This window comes from Tympanuchus pallidicinctus, unplaced genomic scaffold (genome assembly GCF_026119805.1).
Source record: "Tympanuchus pallidicinctus isolate F22 unplaced genomic scaffold, pur_lepc_1.0 scaffold15, whole genome shotgun sequence".
Classification (NCBI taxonomy): Eukaryota; Metazoa; Chordata; class Aves; order Galliformes; family Phasianidae; genus Tympanuchus; species Tympanuchus pallidicinctus.
Window position 1 is genome coordinate 35,350,290 of NW_026294669.1, and position 18,454 is coordinate 35,368,743.

General features: G+C 44.0%; 3 protein-coding genes across 18 annotated transcripts in view; 2 read left to right on the forward strand and 1 right to left on the reverse strand.

Moving 5' to 3' along the window:
• Positions 1-2,329, forward strand: part of USP40 (ubiquitin specific peptidase 40) — a 33,352-nt gene extending 31,023 nt beyond the window's left edge. For all 3 annotated transcript variants that reach the window (XM_052675241.1, XM_052675242.1, XM_052675245.1), the window contains one exon: positions 62-2,329. In XM_052675241.1, coding sequence (XP_052531201.1) covers positions 62-170 — 109 coding nt within the window. In that variant the 3' untranslated portion in view covers positions 171-2,329. The remainder of the gene's footprint in view (positions 1-61) is intronic.
• The window catches only part of LOC128076892 (UDP-glucuronosyltransferase 1-6-like), a 245,886-nt gene that overhangs the window by 68,899 nt on the left and 158,533 nt on the right, over positions 1-18,454 (reverse strand). The window lies entirely within an intron of this gene.
• TRAF3IP1 (TRAF3 interacting protein 1) overlaps positions 9,625-18,454 on the forward strand; it is a 37,555-nt gene continuing 28,725 nt past the window's right edge. For 2 of the 3 annotated variants that reach the window (XM_052675256.1, XM_052675257.1), the window contains exons 1-5: positions 9,625-9,798; positions 10,104-10,172; positions 13,545-13,706; positions 14,514-14,654; positions 14,798-15,268. In XM_052675256.1, the coding sequence (XP_052531216.1) occupies positions 9,625-9,798; positions 10,104-10,172; positions 13,545-13,706; positions 14,514-14,654; positions 14,798-15,268 (1,017 nt within the window). The remainder of the gene's footprint in view (positions 9,799-10,103; positions 10,173-13,544; positions 13,707-14,513; positions 14,655-14,797; positions 15,269-18,454) is intronic. The other variant, XM_052675258.1, reaches the window with a different exon arrangement.

Consider the following 18,454-nt stretch of genomic DNA (forward strand, 5'->3'; position numbering starts at 1 on the left):
TGATGCTGCTCTTGCTGCTGAGGTTCAATACTAATTTCAGGCATCTTTTTTCTCTTAATAGTCAGCAAGCTGAACGCTCCCAGGCCCATGTTGCATCTGAGGAAAAACTGAATGTTAAGCAACGTAAACCAGAAGTGGCTCTTTCCATCAACGTGGGAGTTTTCAGATAGCACCTGGAGATGATTTGCTGAGCAGAACATAGCACCAGTGTGCCACATGTGAGTGCCTCAACTGGACCAGCAAGAGGGATGCTTGTGCTCAGAGAGTCATCAGGAATCACCGAGATAAACTGGATATAAGATTTGGGATAACTCTGATCTGCTTCTAATCTCTCTGAGGAAGTGCTTCAGCATCCCTTAATCGATGTGGTACTTATTCTCAGGCTAGGTAAATGCACTTTATCCATGAGAAAACCGACTAATATATTGTAATACCTTTCGATGACTGTTTTGTAACCACCTTAAATGCTTCTTTTGTCAGATGCTGATGCACCATCACCACAAAGTTAGCTGCATTTTTGAGTGCAGTCTTAGATGTCTCTTTCTAGAAGTTACTTTTTCTTCCCTGATCATTGAGATTACTAACGATACCAGAATTTACTTTTGTCTCTTTATATCTAAACACAAATCTGTGGTAACTTTTCTTGGTGTCACACGGCTGATTTACAGCCTCTGTCACAGAATGGGACGTGCGCAGCCAACTGGCAGCTGAACTCAGTGTCAAAGGTTCTTAAATATTGAAGTGAAACATTTACTAAGTGCTCGTAAGAATGGACCTCGTAGCTGATGGGAGACCTGCCTCTCTTACCCCTGAGGCTGGGAATCAGGGTCTGTCAAGAGCAGATGTTTCAGCACCTTGGGATAAACTGTAGTGCTCACAGTACTTAGGCTGTGCTTCCCCACTGCTTGTGCGTATTCATTACCCAATTTCTCATCAGGTTCAGAATGTTTGTTGAGTACAACTAGTGCTGACAAACTCACCAGAATTCTTAATGGAGTTAATTGGCTGTAATCAAATTCTAAGCATATTTTCAATGATGAGGTGAAGGTGGAATAGTGGAAGGTTAACAGAAGCCTTTCCATGCAGTAGTGGAGGGCTCGTGGTGTGTGGTGTGCTTGCCTTGCACTGCTGGAAACCTGTGCAAATTGACTGCTGTATGAATGAAATCTGCCATGAGACACTACGAAGCCTTGCTGAACTGCACAAATGTCTGGAAAGCTGTTTTGAGATGAGCAAAGCAATGTTCAAAAGTAACTACTGAACACAGCCTGAAGTATCCTTAATTAAAACTGTGATAATGAGCGAACAAATGCAGTTCATCTGGGGACACTGCTGTGCTTGATCTGTTATCTGTGTGGAAAGGATTTTGAAGAAGTTGCCAAAACAGCAAGCTGCTAAAATTTGGGCTAATGTGAGAAGGTCTTCTGATTTACTTTTTGTAGATTAACAGGATTCTGGTATTGAGGACAATTTAAAGACAAAAACTGATGTTCTTAGTTATGAACAAAAGCAAGCAAAAAAAGTAAAAACCACATGCATTGCCTTCATTTTTCTTAGGTATCTTTGAAATTCAGCAGATGCTTCTGGGCTTTCTTAGGCTGTTTCCACCCAGGAGCTATTTTAATTTTAACTTTCCCCCTCATTTCTGGTTGTAGGTATGCTGTACTCAAATCTTGAAATCTTTGCTTTGATAGATTTCTTTTTTCTGATTGAGATGAGAGCAGCCATTTTATTTCCTTTCCAGCTCTGCTTGCTTGCCCTAACTTACTTTGCAGAGCCTTCTTCCATATCAACAAGCATTCTTCTGAGCCAGGTTTACAAGAAATTATGACTATGCTGATTACAAAGGTAAAGGAGAAAGCGTTTTGTCTGCAGGCTGTTCCATTGCACTGCACCTACTTTGCTGTCACTTTAACTCCTCCAGTTCCACGCTGGACAGCTGTTTTGAGCTTAACCTGACTGCTTTGTAATAACTCTGATCTGCTCTTGAAGATGTAACTTTTGGAGAAAGTCAGATAGGGGTTACAAAGTATGGAGGTGGGAATCCTAGTATGTGCCTTTGTTGAAGTGTGATGTAGCAGCTCCTGCACTGAACCCATCTGGAGTTATTTCTAACGTTGGCTCAAAATGCACATTTTTTTTTCCTTAAAACTGTTGTGGATTGCTCCACAATGGAAGAGTTAATTGAAAAGAGGGTGGGGAAAGGGAACACCTTTTAAAAATGCAGTTTTTTGATTCCGCGCTTTGTGATGGTTATATTCCAAAGCCTGGAAGAACTTCCGTCTTTATTTTTCAAGCGATCTTTGCAAAATAAAGAGTGACTTACAGATGTCTGTTTGACTTGTCTCTTTTTGTTTCACTGGTACAAACACCAAGAAGGAAGAAAGGTCACAAAGGGACTTATTTAGAAAGCCAGCAGTTGAACTGTTCTTGTTTTTGCTGACCAAAATGTGGTCAGTAGTGAATGGGCAGAACAGCTCTGCGTGCTGTTGAATGCAAAGGATGCAGGCCTTGTCAGGGATCTTTATCATTACTGTATTGCAGCCTTTCATAAATACTCAACTTTTTTTTTTTTTTTTCCCAGAAGATGCTTTTCCTGGACTTATTTGATGTTTATAAAGTGCTGGGAGCAGATTTTATTACAGAAATAGATCCACTATTTCCCAAAAGTCTCTTAGCAGCTGTCCTTTACCCGTGTTTGCTTTATATAAACTTGAGATGGTTTAAAAAAATCGGTGAAGTGCCTGTTTTACTTACGGATCAAAACATCTTCTGGTTTGTAAGCATGTATCCTGTTCCCATATTTGCCAGCTCAAAGTGGCATAGAAGGATCTTGAGAGGAAAAAATAGAAGAATTTAGCAGCTCAGCATTTGTGATGTGAGGCAGTAGCAAACAGTGGCGAACAGTTCTGCAGGGTGGCCTTTTTAAGGCGTTGATTTGCCTTTCTGTGGGTGGAAAGTTCACCTTGAGGCATCAGACTCTCAGCAGTAACTTTATGAGGAAAATCCACTTCTGAAGCCCCTGTATGGATGAGCCTGGTGTGGTGGCTCAGAAGAATCGTCCCGTTTGTTCGTGGCAGTTTGATGATAAGCTTAACTTTGTACAGTTACAGGACACAGCTGGTGATGGGCCTTTCCTCTGCCCTTGGGCAGTGTCTGTCATTCAGCTGAGCGCAGGCCATAGCAGTGTATTCAGGTGTAGCTGTTCATTTCCACCACTGGAATGAAGCTGTCCTCCTTTGAAAAGAGATGGAAGTGGTTTTGGGTGTCCAACTGCAGTTCTGGTTGCCATACAAGTACTCTGCAATAATAATAATTGGGGTTCCTCTGCATAAGATGTTCTTGGAAGTCTGGGTATGAACTGTGGTTACTTTCTGTACCGATAAGTGTGTGTATGGAAGCCTTGCCAACAGTTAAGCCACTGAGTAGCCCCAGGATCATATTTATGTTGCCAGGAGCAATAGCAACCAAGCAAGAAGGTGCAAACACTCACAAACCGAGGAAGCAAATTGGTGAGAAAGTAATGCTGGAGGCACAGGAGCAGCTGAACAGACAACACACCCTGAGATCTGACCCACACAGAGGGGCTGTGCTCTTTGTGCTGCGCTCAGCTGACTGCGCTTATGTCCAGTGAAGGAGGGAAAAGTGAGGCACTGCACAAGGCCATAGCCCACCCCTCTCTCCCTCTACTTTTGCTATGGATGTTGAAGTCAAGGAAGGAAATGATTTCCTGTAATTTGACCAGGAGTTCTTTGTGGCTTGTAAGCTCTTACCAGTGTGGCTAATAGGGCAGCAAGCTAGAAAAGATTTGGAGAGCAGTGTGAGACTGGATCCTAAAAGATGCTTATCTCTCAGAAGGTGAGCTCCCACCAAAGTCTTGTTCAGCATCTGTACCATACAGGTAAACACTGCTTACAAAGCACAACGTGCAGCCCGAGCATCGTGCTGCAGCACTGCTTTGTTCTGTGCATTCCTAGAATTGAGGATTACCTGTGTTTTGATCATGCTGGATGTTCTTCATATGTTTGCACTCAATGTCATCAGCCCAGCCTGCTGAGAATGCTTTTAATTTACTGCTCAGTATGGGTTCTGAATGGGCAGCTGGAGCCACGTGTACTCACGTCCCACAAACTGCACACCTGCATAACCCAAAGAAAACCCCAGGAGAAGGAGGATGTTCCCAAGCACGTGGTGTGAGGACTTTTCTCCTTTTGAGCACAATGCTGCTCTTAGCCATGATAGAAATCTTACCTGTGAAAGGTAGCTGTGGGCTCCTGCTTCTGCCTGGTAACACAAAGGCATGCAGCCACTGATCTCAGACTATAAATGGGTACAAATGAGCCAATGAGGAAAATAAGGCCAAGCTCTTGTTTTACCGTCCCTTGGTAGAGCTGATCCAGGATCTTCATGGCCTCCTCAGTGCAAAAGGAAGGGCTGTAGTCACTACAAGAGATGGGAAAAGAGAGATCCTTTCTTCACTTTGATTTTTCTTCTGTTCTCTCATTTTCACTGAGCCAGTGAGCCCAGTCCCAGGTGTGGAAGGTTGCACATACACTCACATACATCATCAGAGGTTTTCTGCTCCCTCCAGTTCACTTATCAGACATGGAATGTCACAAAGCAAGTTCAGGAGCACAGCCTGGACTTCACGCAGTGTTTCCACCACCAGCAGCTTACAGCACATTGGTAGACTGAGGCAGAGGATTACAGGAAATAGGGAGCTGGTGAAAGGTGTAAATATTACGTGTTTTCTTGAACCAGAGGGATCCTGTGTGACATCTGGATATAAGTTACATAGGGAAGTTGAATTGTGCAGAAGAAGGGGTGTGTGTGCATCCAGAGAATGAAGGGACACTGTTGAGAATCAGCTCTCATGAAAGTTACTGCTTTCAATTCTAATTACGGCAGGGCAGCTAGAACAGAACCACATGATAATTGCAACCATGTGAGGCCACTGCTTCAACAGACTGAGAAGGAACTATTTCTGCTGAAAAAACATGCCTGAATGTTTAATATATGGCGATTAATTGCAAAACTCATTTTATTTGATTTAGCAAAGAAAGCAAACAAGCCTTGCCATTAACGCTCAATGGGGCAACCTAGCTGCAACTGGCAGGCTTCTCATTGTGGTTTGGGTCTTATTGGGTCTTCTTATTGGGTTTTGGTCAATAGACCAAACTGGACAAACCAAACCTCTGCTAGAGTTCTGAATAGAGCCTCCATTAAATACCCTAGGCAGGTAAAGATAAGAAAAGCAAAGCATCTTAAAAAGTTCTGCGCGCACTCTGTACTAAAACGATTGAAAATGGCAGGAGGGATTTATCTCTGTCTAGTTACACAAAAAGTGTTTAAGGCGTGTTGCTTTCATACCTGAAAAAAAAACTCCCAAAGGCAATTCGCCTCCTTGCTCTCCACAGCCAGCACTCCTAAGTCACAGCATTTTTGGGTCACCTCAAGCAGGCAGTGAGGTGGCTGCTGGATGGCAGAGGCAGGGCAGCAGAGCCTCTAGAGATGGAAGCCCTACCCACATGTCCTATGGCAAGTAAAAAGTTGATTCCCTCCTTTTTACAATCTCCTAAATACTGTCATTGAAGTCTCCTTGCAGCCTTCTCTTTCAGATCAAGATGTCCACACTGAGGGCCACGACTTGAGAGTTGTTTTGTGTCTCACCATTTCCTGCTGGCATTCAGAAGCAAACTGTCATCACAGTGGTTCGAACTCCACTTTTGATGTTTATTTATCTGATAGGCTGGGAGTAATTTCAAGAGTTGACAGGAATCTGAGATGTGTGAGATTGCTGGTCCAAATTCTACACGGAGTAGTAGCTCAAAAGGCAAAACGTGACTTTGAGGGGTGGTAGTAATTTAAAAAGCAAACAAACTCACAGCTGCTTAAAAGAGAAGGAATTAAAGAGTTTGAGAGAATGTTCAGAGGAAGGCTGTTTCCCAAGCAATTGCTCTTGTCTCCACATCTGTTTTTCAGTGGACTTGGTTTGGTTGCTGTTCCCGATGTCAGGGTGAGGGGTACTGCGTGCAGGTTTGTTTCTGCTTCAGGGACTGATTTTAGGGTAAACTTCCCAACTCCTTCCCATGGAGATCTTTGGAGAAACCCCCACTTGTTTTAGAATTCTGCACAACTGCAAACTGTTTGATTTCCAGTTGCCTTTTCAAAAAACTTAGAACTGAGAGACCTGCAAATATATGTCATAGAGTCACCAGCAAAATCTACGAGGATTTCTGATTCCCAAATACCATGTCTGGATCTGTTTAACTTCAGCAATATTTAGTTGTTAGGAAATGGGAACACCAGCTCCCCATACGTTAAGAAGATATTGCAGGCCATCAGTCTGGTGCAGCAAAAACAGTGGGATCTTCTCCACCTCGCTAACAGGCAAAACCACAACTATGCAGCAAAGACATTTTGAACTCTTATCTTCAAGAGACTGCACAAAGATTTGGACAGGAGAACCCCTGTTCTGCTGTCTGCCCTTACTTAAGGTGCTGCACATGTTAGAGGTCTGTGAATCCTTCCTCAAGCCATTTGACAAGCTGAATTGTCTCTTCTTGATACTACGCGGCCAGCTGAATTTCTTACTGACATCTTTGGGAGCACTGAGATTCTGGGAGTCTGAGAGTCAGATTTGGGAGTCTGAGATTCTTAACGCAGCTATTTAAAGACGTGTAAGCAATCCTATGGCTTCCACAGGCCACCGCTGTGTCTGCGCTGGGTTTACTGAGTCTTAACATACTCCCTTTTTTGCCATGTGTGACCAGGTCTCAACTTGGTCAGCCTCTAATAATAATTCTAGTGCAAGGTCCTCAAAAGGACTGCGTCTCCAGACTAAATCTCAAGCTATCTGTTTTGCAGTGTTAGGATACTTTTGAAAGTACCACAGGGACTCGTGGAGTCTTTGTGAGTTGCCAGCTTTTGATTCCTCAGTGAATTGAGCTGTGCTTCCTTGGGGTACCACCTCTCCAGCAAACCGAGCATGCCGAAGGTCAAGCTGAACAAAACCCTCAAGGTTCATTCTCAGGCATTACAGACGCTTCATGCAGCTGGTGGCAGAAGTCCAGATAAACCATACGATTCCAAAATAAACAACCCTCTTCCCTAGAGCAGCTTCTTCCCAGTCTTTTTGTTTCCTGTGAGACTTCTTCTGATGCCCTTGGATGTAGAAGCTGTCAATACCTTTTCTTCTTCCCAGCATTACAAGATCCTGTAGTCACAGCCTGTCTGGGAACCTCATCAATTTCTGAGTGTGTCAGGCTGGCGGAAGAGACAAATTGCTTCCATGCAACTTCCTCCTCCTGAACTACCTGTTCATAGGAGCCTGAGTGCAATTAGTCTGTCAGTGTGGAAGCTGTCCACCTCTGCAGAACAACCTCTTTCCCCTGCACAAGCTAATACCAGATACATCTGTTCTGCAGTGTGCCTCTTCTTGTTCCTAAACCTGATTCATCTTTCTTACTCAGCATGTACTTTGCTTTATTTGGCATTTGCAGCTGGAACGGGAGATCTTGTAACAACTCCATTTACCACCAAGGTAAGAAGCACAAATGCTGCTTTAGCAGATCAGGTGGGTTGCAGATTTGGGTTAAGAAATGGGTAGGCAATCACAACGCACAGCAACTGTGTGCGCTTCTATCAAAGTTTTGATTTCAAACCTTCTTTGTCATGGCTGGCCAAGCAGAAAAGCAGTATTTTCTTTCTTAGGATTCCAAACATTCCAAACAATTGGTAGCGGCACCAACACTGGAGAATAGCCAACTTTTTGCTTTTTGATAAGGACTGCAATGTGTCTAGGACAAAGGGGAGTATGTAGCATGCTACCTGGTGGGCAGACAGCGATGTCTCTCACCTGCAGGTGTGGGAGATCCTGTGTCTTTCCGTTATATCCTTGTACTGGCTTTGATAAGAGCGTGATGCGGGATCAGAGAATTCTGAAGTTGGCTTCTCTCCGACTCATCACTTTTCTGTTCTACTTTATTTAAAGAACAATAAAAAAAAAAAATAATCACCAAAAGACATTATTAACTTAGCACTAGTGCTTCGTTGTTTGTCTGATAGTTATTAATATAACTGTGGGGTTTGACAGGTTGTATGGGATGAGATACTTCTAGGGCTCATTTCAGAGACTCTTTCCCAGATTGTCCAGCTATTCTGAAACAGCTGGGAGAGAACACACACAGATCTTGGATTTTATCTGCTTAGCAAGCTCCTACACCTTTCCAGTTCCTGCACTATGCTTCTACTTTGTCATAGCACCTGCAGAGAAAGATGAGTTTTCACTGGTGTGTGAAGCAACATATTTTCCCTTTTTCCTTGGGTCACTAATACTTAAAACCATTAGACTGTTCTTGAGTAGCTCACTTTCTCCTTGACCCTGCACTTTGTTCATGAATAAACATATTCTCCCTTGCTACCTTAACCACCAAACAGCGCACCCTTCAAAACTGTCTCTCTCCAATTCAGAGATAGGGATAACTCTTCCTCTCTGGGGCTGCTTCTCAATGAGCTCCTCTCCCAGTCTGTATATATATCTGCAGTGCCCCAACCCAAGTGCAACACCTTGCACTTGGCCTTGTTGACCCTCATTTCAAGTCTGTCCAGGATGGCATCTCTCCCTTCTGTCAGATCAATTGCACCACTCAGCTTGGTGTCATCTGCAAACTTGTTGAGGGCGCACTGAATCCTATCATTTACATCACTGATAAAGATGTTGAAGAGCACTGGTCCCAAGACAGACCCCTCGGAGACAGCATTTGTCACTAGCCTCCACCTGGACATAGAGCCATTGACCACAATCCTCTGGCTGTGACCTTCCAACCAACTTCTTGTCCCAAATTGAATAGTCCCAAATTCCTTCAAATCCATATCAAATCCATATTGCTCCAACTTAGAGATAAGGATGTGATACGGGACCATGTCAAAGACCTTGCACAAGTCCCGGTCGTGGACAACCTGACCGGTTGCATCTCCTTGGCTCACTGATGCCATCACTCCATTTTGGAAGCACACCAGGTTGCTGAGGCACAAACTGCTCTTGGTGAGGCTACACTGGATCAACACCTCATCTCTCATGTGCCCTAACACCTCTTGCAAGAGGATCCTCTCCGTGATCTTCACAGGCACAGAGGGAAGCTGCAGTTCCCCAGGTCTTCCTTTCTTGAAAACGGAAGTGATGTTTCCATTTTTTCCAGTCCCCAGAGACTCATGGCCATGATTTTTCAGATATAACATCAGACTAGCAACCACATCAGCCAGTTCCTTCAGGACCCTGGGATGCATGTAGTCCTGCCTCGTGGACTTGTACACATTCAGCCTTGTGAGGCGGTCTCTCACTCGCTCTGCTCTCACGGTCAGAGGGATTTGCCCCTCGAGGTTCAGCGATGTGAGAGCTGTGGGAGGCAAAGGACTTGTGGAGAACCTCAGCCTTCTCCATGCCAGTTCTCCCTTCTCATTTATCAGTTTTAAATCACGCCGTATCTCCACAGATAGCTCTGAGATGTAAGCGCCTAAGATGGCGGCGATGCCTGTTGCTAGGGCCTAAGGTTGCCTAGCAACCGCGTGCTGCGGCTCCGAGCATGCGCAGCGAGGCGCGCTGCGCCGCGGGGCAGGCTGGGAATGCTCACAGCCGACGGCGGCGGCGGCCGCGGCGCCGGCCCCGCCGTCGCTATGAACGAGTCGGTGGTACGGCGGACGCAGGAGTGCTTGGGACAAGTGATCCGCAAGCCGCCCTTGACGGATCGGCTGCTGAGTAAGCCGCCCTTCCGCTACCTGCACGACGTGATCACCGAGGTGGGCCGGGGACCGGCCTGCGGGCCCGCTCTGCTGTTGCTAGGCAACAGGGCCTCCCCCCTCCCCCCTCCAACCCCCTCGCCGGCTGCCCCTTGCGTGGCGAGGGCGCCCCATTACTGAGGGCGCCCCCTGGCGGCTGGGGGTGTAACCCCTCGTGGGTGGGGGGGCTCGGAGTGTCATGGGATGACAGCGGCGTTCTGCTTTAGTATTGTTATCAATAATACTGCACGGTCTGTTGCTGCCAAACGCTGTTCTGCAGTAGCCTCCAAGCGCCCTTAACTCGGTCCTTTCCTTCTCTTCTCAAGGTGATCAGAGTGACAGGCTTCATGAAAGGGCTTTACACGGATTTTGAATTGAAATCAGATAATGTCAAGGTGGGTAAGAAGCTTCCTTATTTATTCAGCCTGAATAAAAATGGTCTCTGAAATGTGCCGCAAGGCACTTGTGGTCTTTTCTGTGTTCAGCTTCCATTGCTTCATTTGGGTGTTGTGTAGAAATAGTAGGAGGTTTTGCCTGTTGGTTTTGCAGTGCCCAGGATCAGGATCGTTTGATTTGGAAGGAACCCTTAGAAGCCGTGTTGTCCAGCTCCCTTGCAGTGAACAGGGACACCTACAGTTCCATCAGGTGCTCAGAGCCCATCCTGCCTGACCTTGCATGTCTGTGGGGATGGGGCATCCACCCCCTCCCTGGGCAACCTGTGCCAGTGCTTCGCTACTCTTACAGTAAAAAACTTTTTTCTTGGATCCAACTAAATCTCTCCTGTTGTAGTTTGAAACCGTTTCCCCTTGTCCTGTCACAGCAGATCCTGCTAAGGCATTTGTGCCCTTCTTCCTTATAGCCCCCCCCTTTAGATGTTGAAAAGCTTCTAGCATACCTCCCTGGAACTTTCTCCAGGCTTATCCTTATTTGTGGATGCCTATAGATTGCATCTATGTATGTAGCTAAGGCTGTGGACACAAGCTATCGTGATTAAACAGCTACTTCTGTACGTGTCTCAAAACAATAAGGTCTGATTTATGAGTAGATCTAGATTTTCAAGATGCTGTTGTATTACAGGGTGTGGTGGTTTTTTGGTAGAATGTGTGTTTTTATATTTATTTCTTTGAAAAATTACCACCCAAACATAGGTATATGTAGAGGTGTATCAGAATGTTTTGGGTTGGACGGGACCCCAGATCCCAACCCTGCTATGGGCAGGGAGCTCCCACAGACCACTTTGCCCAAAGCCCCATCCAGCCTGGCTTTGAGCACTGATAGGTATAGAGCATCCATAGCTTCCCCAGGCAGCCTCACTGCTCTCTGAACAAACATTTCCCCTTAACATATAAGCTAGATTTTCCCTCTGTTAGTTTAAAGCCATTCCCCCTGGTCCTGTCATTAACAGACTGTGAGTGAAGTTGGTCTCCCTGCTCCCTTCAAATATCAGAACGCTGCTTGAATATCTCCCTGGTGCCTTATCCAAGCTGAACAAACCCATATATATATATATATCTGTGTGCTTTATGCACATGTACAGAAAATATTATTGCTTAATAATGCATTCTTCTGTTATGTGTATTATAGAATAGTCTTATTGCCATTACTACAGCCATTATGAATGGCTGATTAATGAAAGATGAGTTCAATGCTATTGGTGAAAATGCTTTTCTTAAGTGCAAGGGTGACTTCAGGCTGTGTTTGCTTACATTCTAGTGCTGCCTCTTTGCTAAGCAATGCATGCTGCCTTCTCCCAATGCCAACGAGGCTTAAAACTTGTCACTTATTCATGCAAATAATGCATGTTGTGTGTTGCTAGTTAAACAGCTACACCCACTGGTGATTGTTTAACATAGCAACTAAAACTATTGGCTTGCCATCTACACAGCTAGTTAAACGGATGGTTTATGCAATTCCCAAGGCTGATTATTGGTCTTACTCTTATTTCTGTTACTGTTCTAACTGCTATTGTGAAAACTAAAATCTAAATGAATTCTACAACGGATTGATTGATTTTGTTTATCCTTTCAGTGTTGAGGCATGTGGGTAGGTGCTGTGAAAAGTTGCTTAGCACGTGGTCTCTCTCATTCGGAGAACCCTGTCCATTTTATTTGTGGACCCAAAAAGCAGATTTCCTGGGCTGGAATTAGCCATGAACTGCATCAAACTGGCAGAGCATGCAGCTGCACCTCAGTGAGTTGTGCTGTGTGCATGCAAAGCAATTCATGTCGCAGAGATGGAAAGGGATCTGAGTGCATAAGGGAATGTAAGTAGGAGTTTTCTTGAACTTTGGGACTGTTCTGAAACAAACACACTTCTTGCTGCCTACTGCACTGGAAGTTGTTGTTCTCTTCATCTTTATGAGGAAGGTTTGTCTCCTTGGGGCTAATATAACATTGTTCTCTTAGAAATGGAAAAACGGAATATCGGGCTGTTAGGCTTTCCCATCAGCTTTATATTATGCATATATGAATCAGGTTGAATGGGGCCCTGGGCAGCCTGTTGTACCAGATCTGGAGGTTGGTGGCCCTGTCTCTGGCAGGAGGTTGAAGCTTCATGATCCTCGAGGTCCCTTCCAATCCAAGCCATCCTACGATTCTATGAGTCTACGATTATGTGCTCGACAGAATGTAACTTTTGCTGTGTGTTTTGTAAAGCTCTCAGCACTGTTTGTTTTTATTCCAATAGAACTTTATTTACTGACTCAAGTAGATAATGAAAATTTCTTGTTTGGACAGAAAACACTGATAACATAACTACTGAAATTGATTCACCTAGGAGGAACTTTTGAATCACTTCTGTTTGAAAACATTTGTGTTAGGACTGTCCTGCTTCCTTCCCTGAGTTAATAGATTGCATGTGGCCTTCAGAGGATGGACAACTGTTTTAATAGAAGGAGGTTGCAGCATTTGCTTCCTTTTTTTCTTTTTGGTTTGTTTTTAGTTTTTGAATGCAGGGTGCACTGGTGAGGGCGAAGTGGTCGTGATGTAAATGGAGACAATCTGGAAATCCTAGCTGTGTGGCAGTTGTTTGTTTTAATCTGTTTGGAAGAGCTGAAGGAGGGAAGAACCCTGACTCCAGAGCCTGCCTTCCCACGCATTTGTTCTTGTTTACAGAGCAGCTCTGGGAGTTGAGACATCACTGCAAAGCTCCATTGCCACAGGAGTAGATAATGCTACAGATGGCCTTTAGAAGGAGTACTGGCCTTGCTCAGCTGAGGAGTTACAGGCTTCTGTTGCTTTCCTTTCTGTTGGTATGTCTGTCAGATTAGATCCAGGTTCGTACTGGGTCTGTTGCTCCCAAGGCAGCCAGTCAGTCAGTGCCAAATCAGCTGTTCAAATGATTTTGTATAATCACCCAAAGCCATCATCTTTGCTGAAGGATGCTTAGGGAAAGTAGTTTGTAAAGTATAGTTATAAAACCAAATCACCCCTGGTAACCGTGGAGATAACATATGTGCCTGTATCCCTTTCACCACCATCCTTCTTATGTCTCCTTGACTCACTGTTCAGGCTGGTTTCTACAGTATATCAATATGTAAGCCTTTCACATCTGTTCTGGGAGGTGTTCAGAGCAGGACAGATCCTGGTGCTTTGTCTCAGCAAGTGCAGCTGTGCCTTTGCTCCTGACAGCCCTGGCAACGCTTGCTTGAGAGCCATGGTTCAGCTGCTCCGGTTGTGCAGTTGCAGTTATTCCTCCTGTCAGAGGTTTCCTAACCTTGAGTTATTGTAGAATCTCGTGGTTATTTCTGAATTGTTGTTTTTTTTTAGGATAAAGATGCCAAAATCAGCTTCCTTCAGAAGGCCATCGATGCTGTTGTAATGGTAACAGGAGAGCCACTGTCAGTAAAACCAGCACGTGTTGTGGCTGGACACGAACCTGAGAAAACAAATGAGTTTCTGCAAGCCATTGGGAAGTGTTGCTTAAATAAGGTATGACATCACCACATACATTTCATCTACATCGTTACAGAGATACGTACCTATGTTATATATTATCAGAGCTCATTTGTGACAGAGTTTGACACTCATTAGCTATTTTGAATTACAGAAGATATACTGCCTTGGGTTACCACTGTAATAACAGATGTATAGAATGTGGTTCATAGCAGAGTTTGAGCCAGGTCCCCACACAAATGCATTCTAGAAGTCTGTGTAAAAAACCTGTGAAGTGATGGGTGAGAAGAAGCTGTGCCTTTAACAGTGAAATACTACAGTATTCCCAAACTGTGTGAAAGTTTTGTCTGGGTAATCTTTGTCCAGTAATCTGATCATTTACACTGCTGTTATTTCCTTTTAGTTAACTGAATGAGATACTCTTCTTCCTTATTCATTGCTTGAGATGGGGAAGGAGGAGCTGAAATGGGCTGAGATTGATGGCACAGCTTTGTAGAGCGTTGTAATAACCAAAGGCTGAAGTCTATCCATTCAAGCCAAGGTTATTAGCCCTGTGTCTTTACTGTGAAACATAAGCTGGATGTGCATTGTGGAAAAGGTTTGGGTTCTAACTAGCTTGATACCTAATTTTGCTACAGTAGATAAAAAGCACCATCTGTTTACATAAGCCTAATATGCATAATGAAATTATTGCAAGAGTTACAAAGAGATGTTTAATTTAGAAGAGCAGAAATGTAAGCTGCATTTCAAAAGAAAGAAAAGAGTCACATTGACTACAGAGTTTGGAAGAAGGGAAATATTTAATAAAGTAGCTCAGTTCAGGAAATTTTTCTGTTCTTGCAGCTGTCCAGTGATGTTGCTGTAAAAAAGATCTTAGCTGGAGAAAGAGCTGATGCTAAAGGAAAACCTCCATCCAGTAAACCTCGAGATACAGAAAGCAGGGAGTCCAAAACAGAAGAGCAAAAAAGCCGTAGGGATAAAGAGGTAGGAAACTTTGTTGGGCACAGTGGCTACCAGTGATTATTGTTTTTTTAATTTCTCTCAGTGGGCATGTTATATGTAGAGAGTAACTACGTGATAGAATTGACATGTATTGAAACTGAATATTACTTTTTAATTTCTTTTAGGGAAGAGGAGATACTGACATTAAAGACAGAAGTTCGAGCAGAGACAGAAAACACAAAGGAGATGTCAAAGAGAGCGAAGAAAGAGAAAAGGAAAGTGAAAAACAGAAGGATAATGAGGAGAGGCACAAAGACTCTGAAAGGGACAACTTTAAGGAAGGAGAAAAACAAGAAAGGGAAAGAAACAAAAGCAGAACCACCAAGCAGGGAAGAGAAACAGAAAAAAGCAAGGGAAAAAGAGACGTAGAACGAGAAGATAACATTGAATGGAATAAAGTACAGCAAAGGGAGAAAAAAAATGAAGGAGGAAGAGAAACAGACAGACTGAAAGGAAGAGACAAAGATAAGACCAGGGAGAGAGAACGAGAGAAGGACAGAGAGAAGGGAAAAGACCGTGAAAGGGACAGACAGAGAGACAGAGGGAGAGATGGAGAGCATGTACAAGAGCACGGGAAGGATAAAGCAGAGAAAAAGGTAACTGAAATCTTACTTAAGAGCAGTGCTCTTCTGTTAAGCACTTTGTATAACAGCGCTTGCTTTCCCAAAGTGAAAGTTGTTTTTTTTGTGTATGGATTTAATCTGTTAAGGATGTGGCCGAGGTTGTGCGTGCACCTTCCTGTCTGTGAGCAATCAGACTCATCTGACTGTGCTTCCTGAACAGTTAAGCAGTTTATTTTCTGAACTGTGCTTGTTTGAATTCTCCTCATTGCGTTAGATTCAGTTTGATAGAGTGGAGTGGCAGCAATTGTTGGAATTCATCTTTGTCATGCATCTTGCCAGTAATGCATGCTGTTGCTTCAGCCTTAGCTCTTGGGAAAGGTGGGGGTTAAAGAGAGTTTCTTTCAGCCATTGCTGGTTGCTTGTCTCACTCTTGAGCTTACTTCTTCCATAGAGGGATCAGTTGAGCAGTGATTCTTGCTCTGTTAGGCTTCCAGGAGAGCCAGGCAGGTTGAGGAAAGAAGGTAGGTGGCTAAGAATGCTGTTGTAACGCGCCCAGTTCCACTGTACGCTCATTTCCCACTTCATATATTTCAGGCTGTTACTCAGCACGTAGAATCTAAAACAAATATTTCCTTTTAGTCTTCAGATTCTGAGGAATCCAAACTTAGAAAACTGCAGAGGCCAACTAAAGCCAGCAAGTGCCAGCCAGATGATGAGGTTAATGATATAGAAGATCTGGGAAGGCAGATTTTGAAAGTGTTCCATTTTAGAATGGTTTGGAAATCTGCATTAAGGAAATTAAGATTGAAAGTTAAGGAGATGCCAAGTTTTAGGGCTCTAAAATAGGTTGTCTGGTTTTTGCTTGTTTTTAAATTTCTTACAGCTTGGACGAAAAAAGCCTACTCAGTTTGTTTCAGTTTCCAGACTTCTAGTTCTTGATATGTTGACTACTTCAGAAAAATGCTTATTTGTTCAAAGGTTTCTCCTTTTTTTCCTCTCCAGTCTTTCCTGGAATGCTGCTATTTGTTTGGTCAGGCAGCTCAGCACCATCCAGCTGCTCATTTGCTCCCCCAGCAGTGGGCTGGAGGAGAGAACTGAGAAAGTTAAAAGTGCAAAAACGTGGGGGTTGAGATAAAGAGTGTTTAATAAGACAAAAAAAGAAAAGGAAAAAAAGAAACACACAAAGAAAAGAAAAACAAACCAACCAACAGCGTAGAACTCATTTGTTCACCACCAGCTGATTGATGCCCAGCAACGGAGTCCTGGCCATCTCACGATGATGCTGTATGTATGGGATATCCTTCTGGCCAGCTTAGGTGAGCTGTCCTGGTTTTGTCCCCTCTCATCTCTTTGTGCACCCCAGTTCCTTGTTGCCAGCCAGCTCAAGAAGCTGAAAAGTTCCTGGCTGAGTGTAAGCACTCGTTAGAAACAATTGGTGTGTTATCAACATTGTTCTTACCCTAAATCCAAGCCACAGCACCATGCCAGCTGCTAGGATTTAGGACAGGTGTTTTAATAGCAGTTGCTGTGTTGAATGGAGAATAAATCCAGTCTTTTGTTGCTGCCTGTGTTTTGCAGCTGGATGATGGTAGGGTGGAATAGGAACTCGCTGACTGCTTCTGAACGGTAGCTGTTGTTTGAGATAGCTTTGTGTCTGCATCTGCTGCTTCTTGATGACCTGAGGCAATTTGGGGAATTAAGGACCCATATGGCTAAATGTTTAAAAGTGAGCCTTCAATAAATTAGCCTGAAGTAGTTCATGCTAGAAAGAAATAGGCAGCATCCCAAGTCCAGCAGGAGTCTCTGTTGGAAGTCTGTGGGCCACTGACATCATCGTGTCTTCTACATGAGATGACAAATTTATAGCTGTTCTTTGACTGAAATCCAACCAAAGTTTTTAAATTATTGGCACTTGGAGGGAGAGCTTATAAAATAGTTTTTAGCCTGAAGCAAACGTTCTTGGCCAAGTTAAACTTCCTGCAAATTGGGTCTCTAATGGAAATTCTGAGCCTCATCCCAAACTATCGCAGTGCTCTTGGGCACCACTATAATATGCTAGGGCAGTAAAGTTTCATTTCCCGTCTTAAGTGCTTTTGGGAGTGATTCCAAGGCATGTTGGTTTACTACCTTAAATCTAGATAACATGCTTTTCCTTTACTTGCTTGCGTAACAGCAGGCACTGCTTTGCTTTTAGGTGTTGAAAACAGACACTTTAGAGCAGTGCGTGACAAATGGTCACTTTACTAAGACTGTGGAAGAGAGGAATGGAATGAAAAGGCTCCCAATGAATCTTTTAAAGCTGGAGAGCTGGGATAGCTGTGTAAAGTGATTTAGAGAAAATTGCATCGTGAGATAGTCGAGAAGTGCACCTTGATGGACTGGGGTTGATCTTAATTTCCTCCCAGTAGTTTCACAGCAGGATAATGCCTTCATATCCAGGGATTTACCCTGATTTAAACTGCTGTGGTACCATTTCAGTCATGTGAAACAAATGTATTAAAAACAGAGGAAACCATTTCTGTCTTTATGCCTACAAGGAGTATTTGATTGTATTATTTGGTAGTGTGTGCTGCATGAGTATATCTTAAGCATCCATTTCTCAGCTTTTTAAAAATACGCAGCAAGTGAAACAAGTTAAAGCAACCCCCTTCCAAGCTGTGTCTGATATGCCTGATGTGTTGCCTGCTTTCTTCTGCCCCAAGGACTGATCTCTGGTTTGTTTCTGTTGGGTTCAGTTACACAGCACTGGCTTACTATAGAGCCATAGAATGACTGAAGTTAGAAGGGACCTTAATGACCATCCAGTTCCAATCCCCTGCCACAGGCAGGGTTGTCAGCCACCAGCTCAGGATGCTCAGAGCTCCATCCAAACTGGTCTCGAATGCCTCCAGAAGTAGGGCACTCACAGCTTTCTGGGCAGCCTGTGCCAGTGCCACACCACCTTCTGAGTAAAGATCTTCTTCCCTACATTTAACCTAAATTTCCTCTCTTTTAGTTTACAACCATCCCCTCTTATCACTGTTAGACCATGTAAAAAGTTGGTCCCTCTCCTGTTCATAAGCTCCCTTTAAGTACTGGAAGGCAGTGAGGTCTCCCCAGAGCCTTCTCTTCCCCAGGCTGAACAAGCCCAACTTTCTCAACCTTTCTTCATAGGAGAGATGCTCCAGCTCTCCGATCACCTTCAGTGCCCTGCTCTGGGCCCATTCCAATAGCTCCATG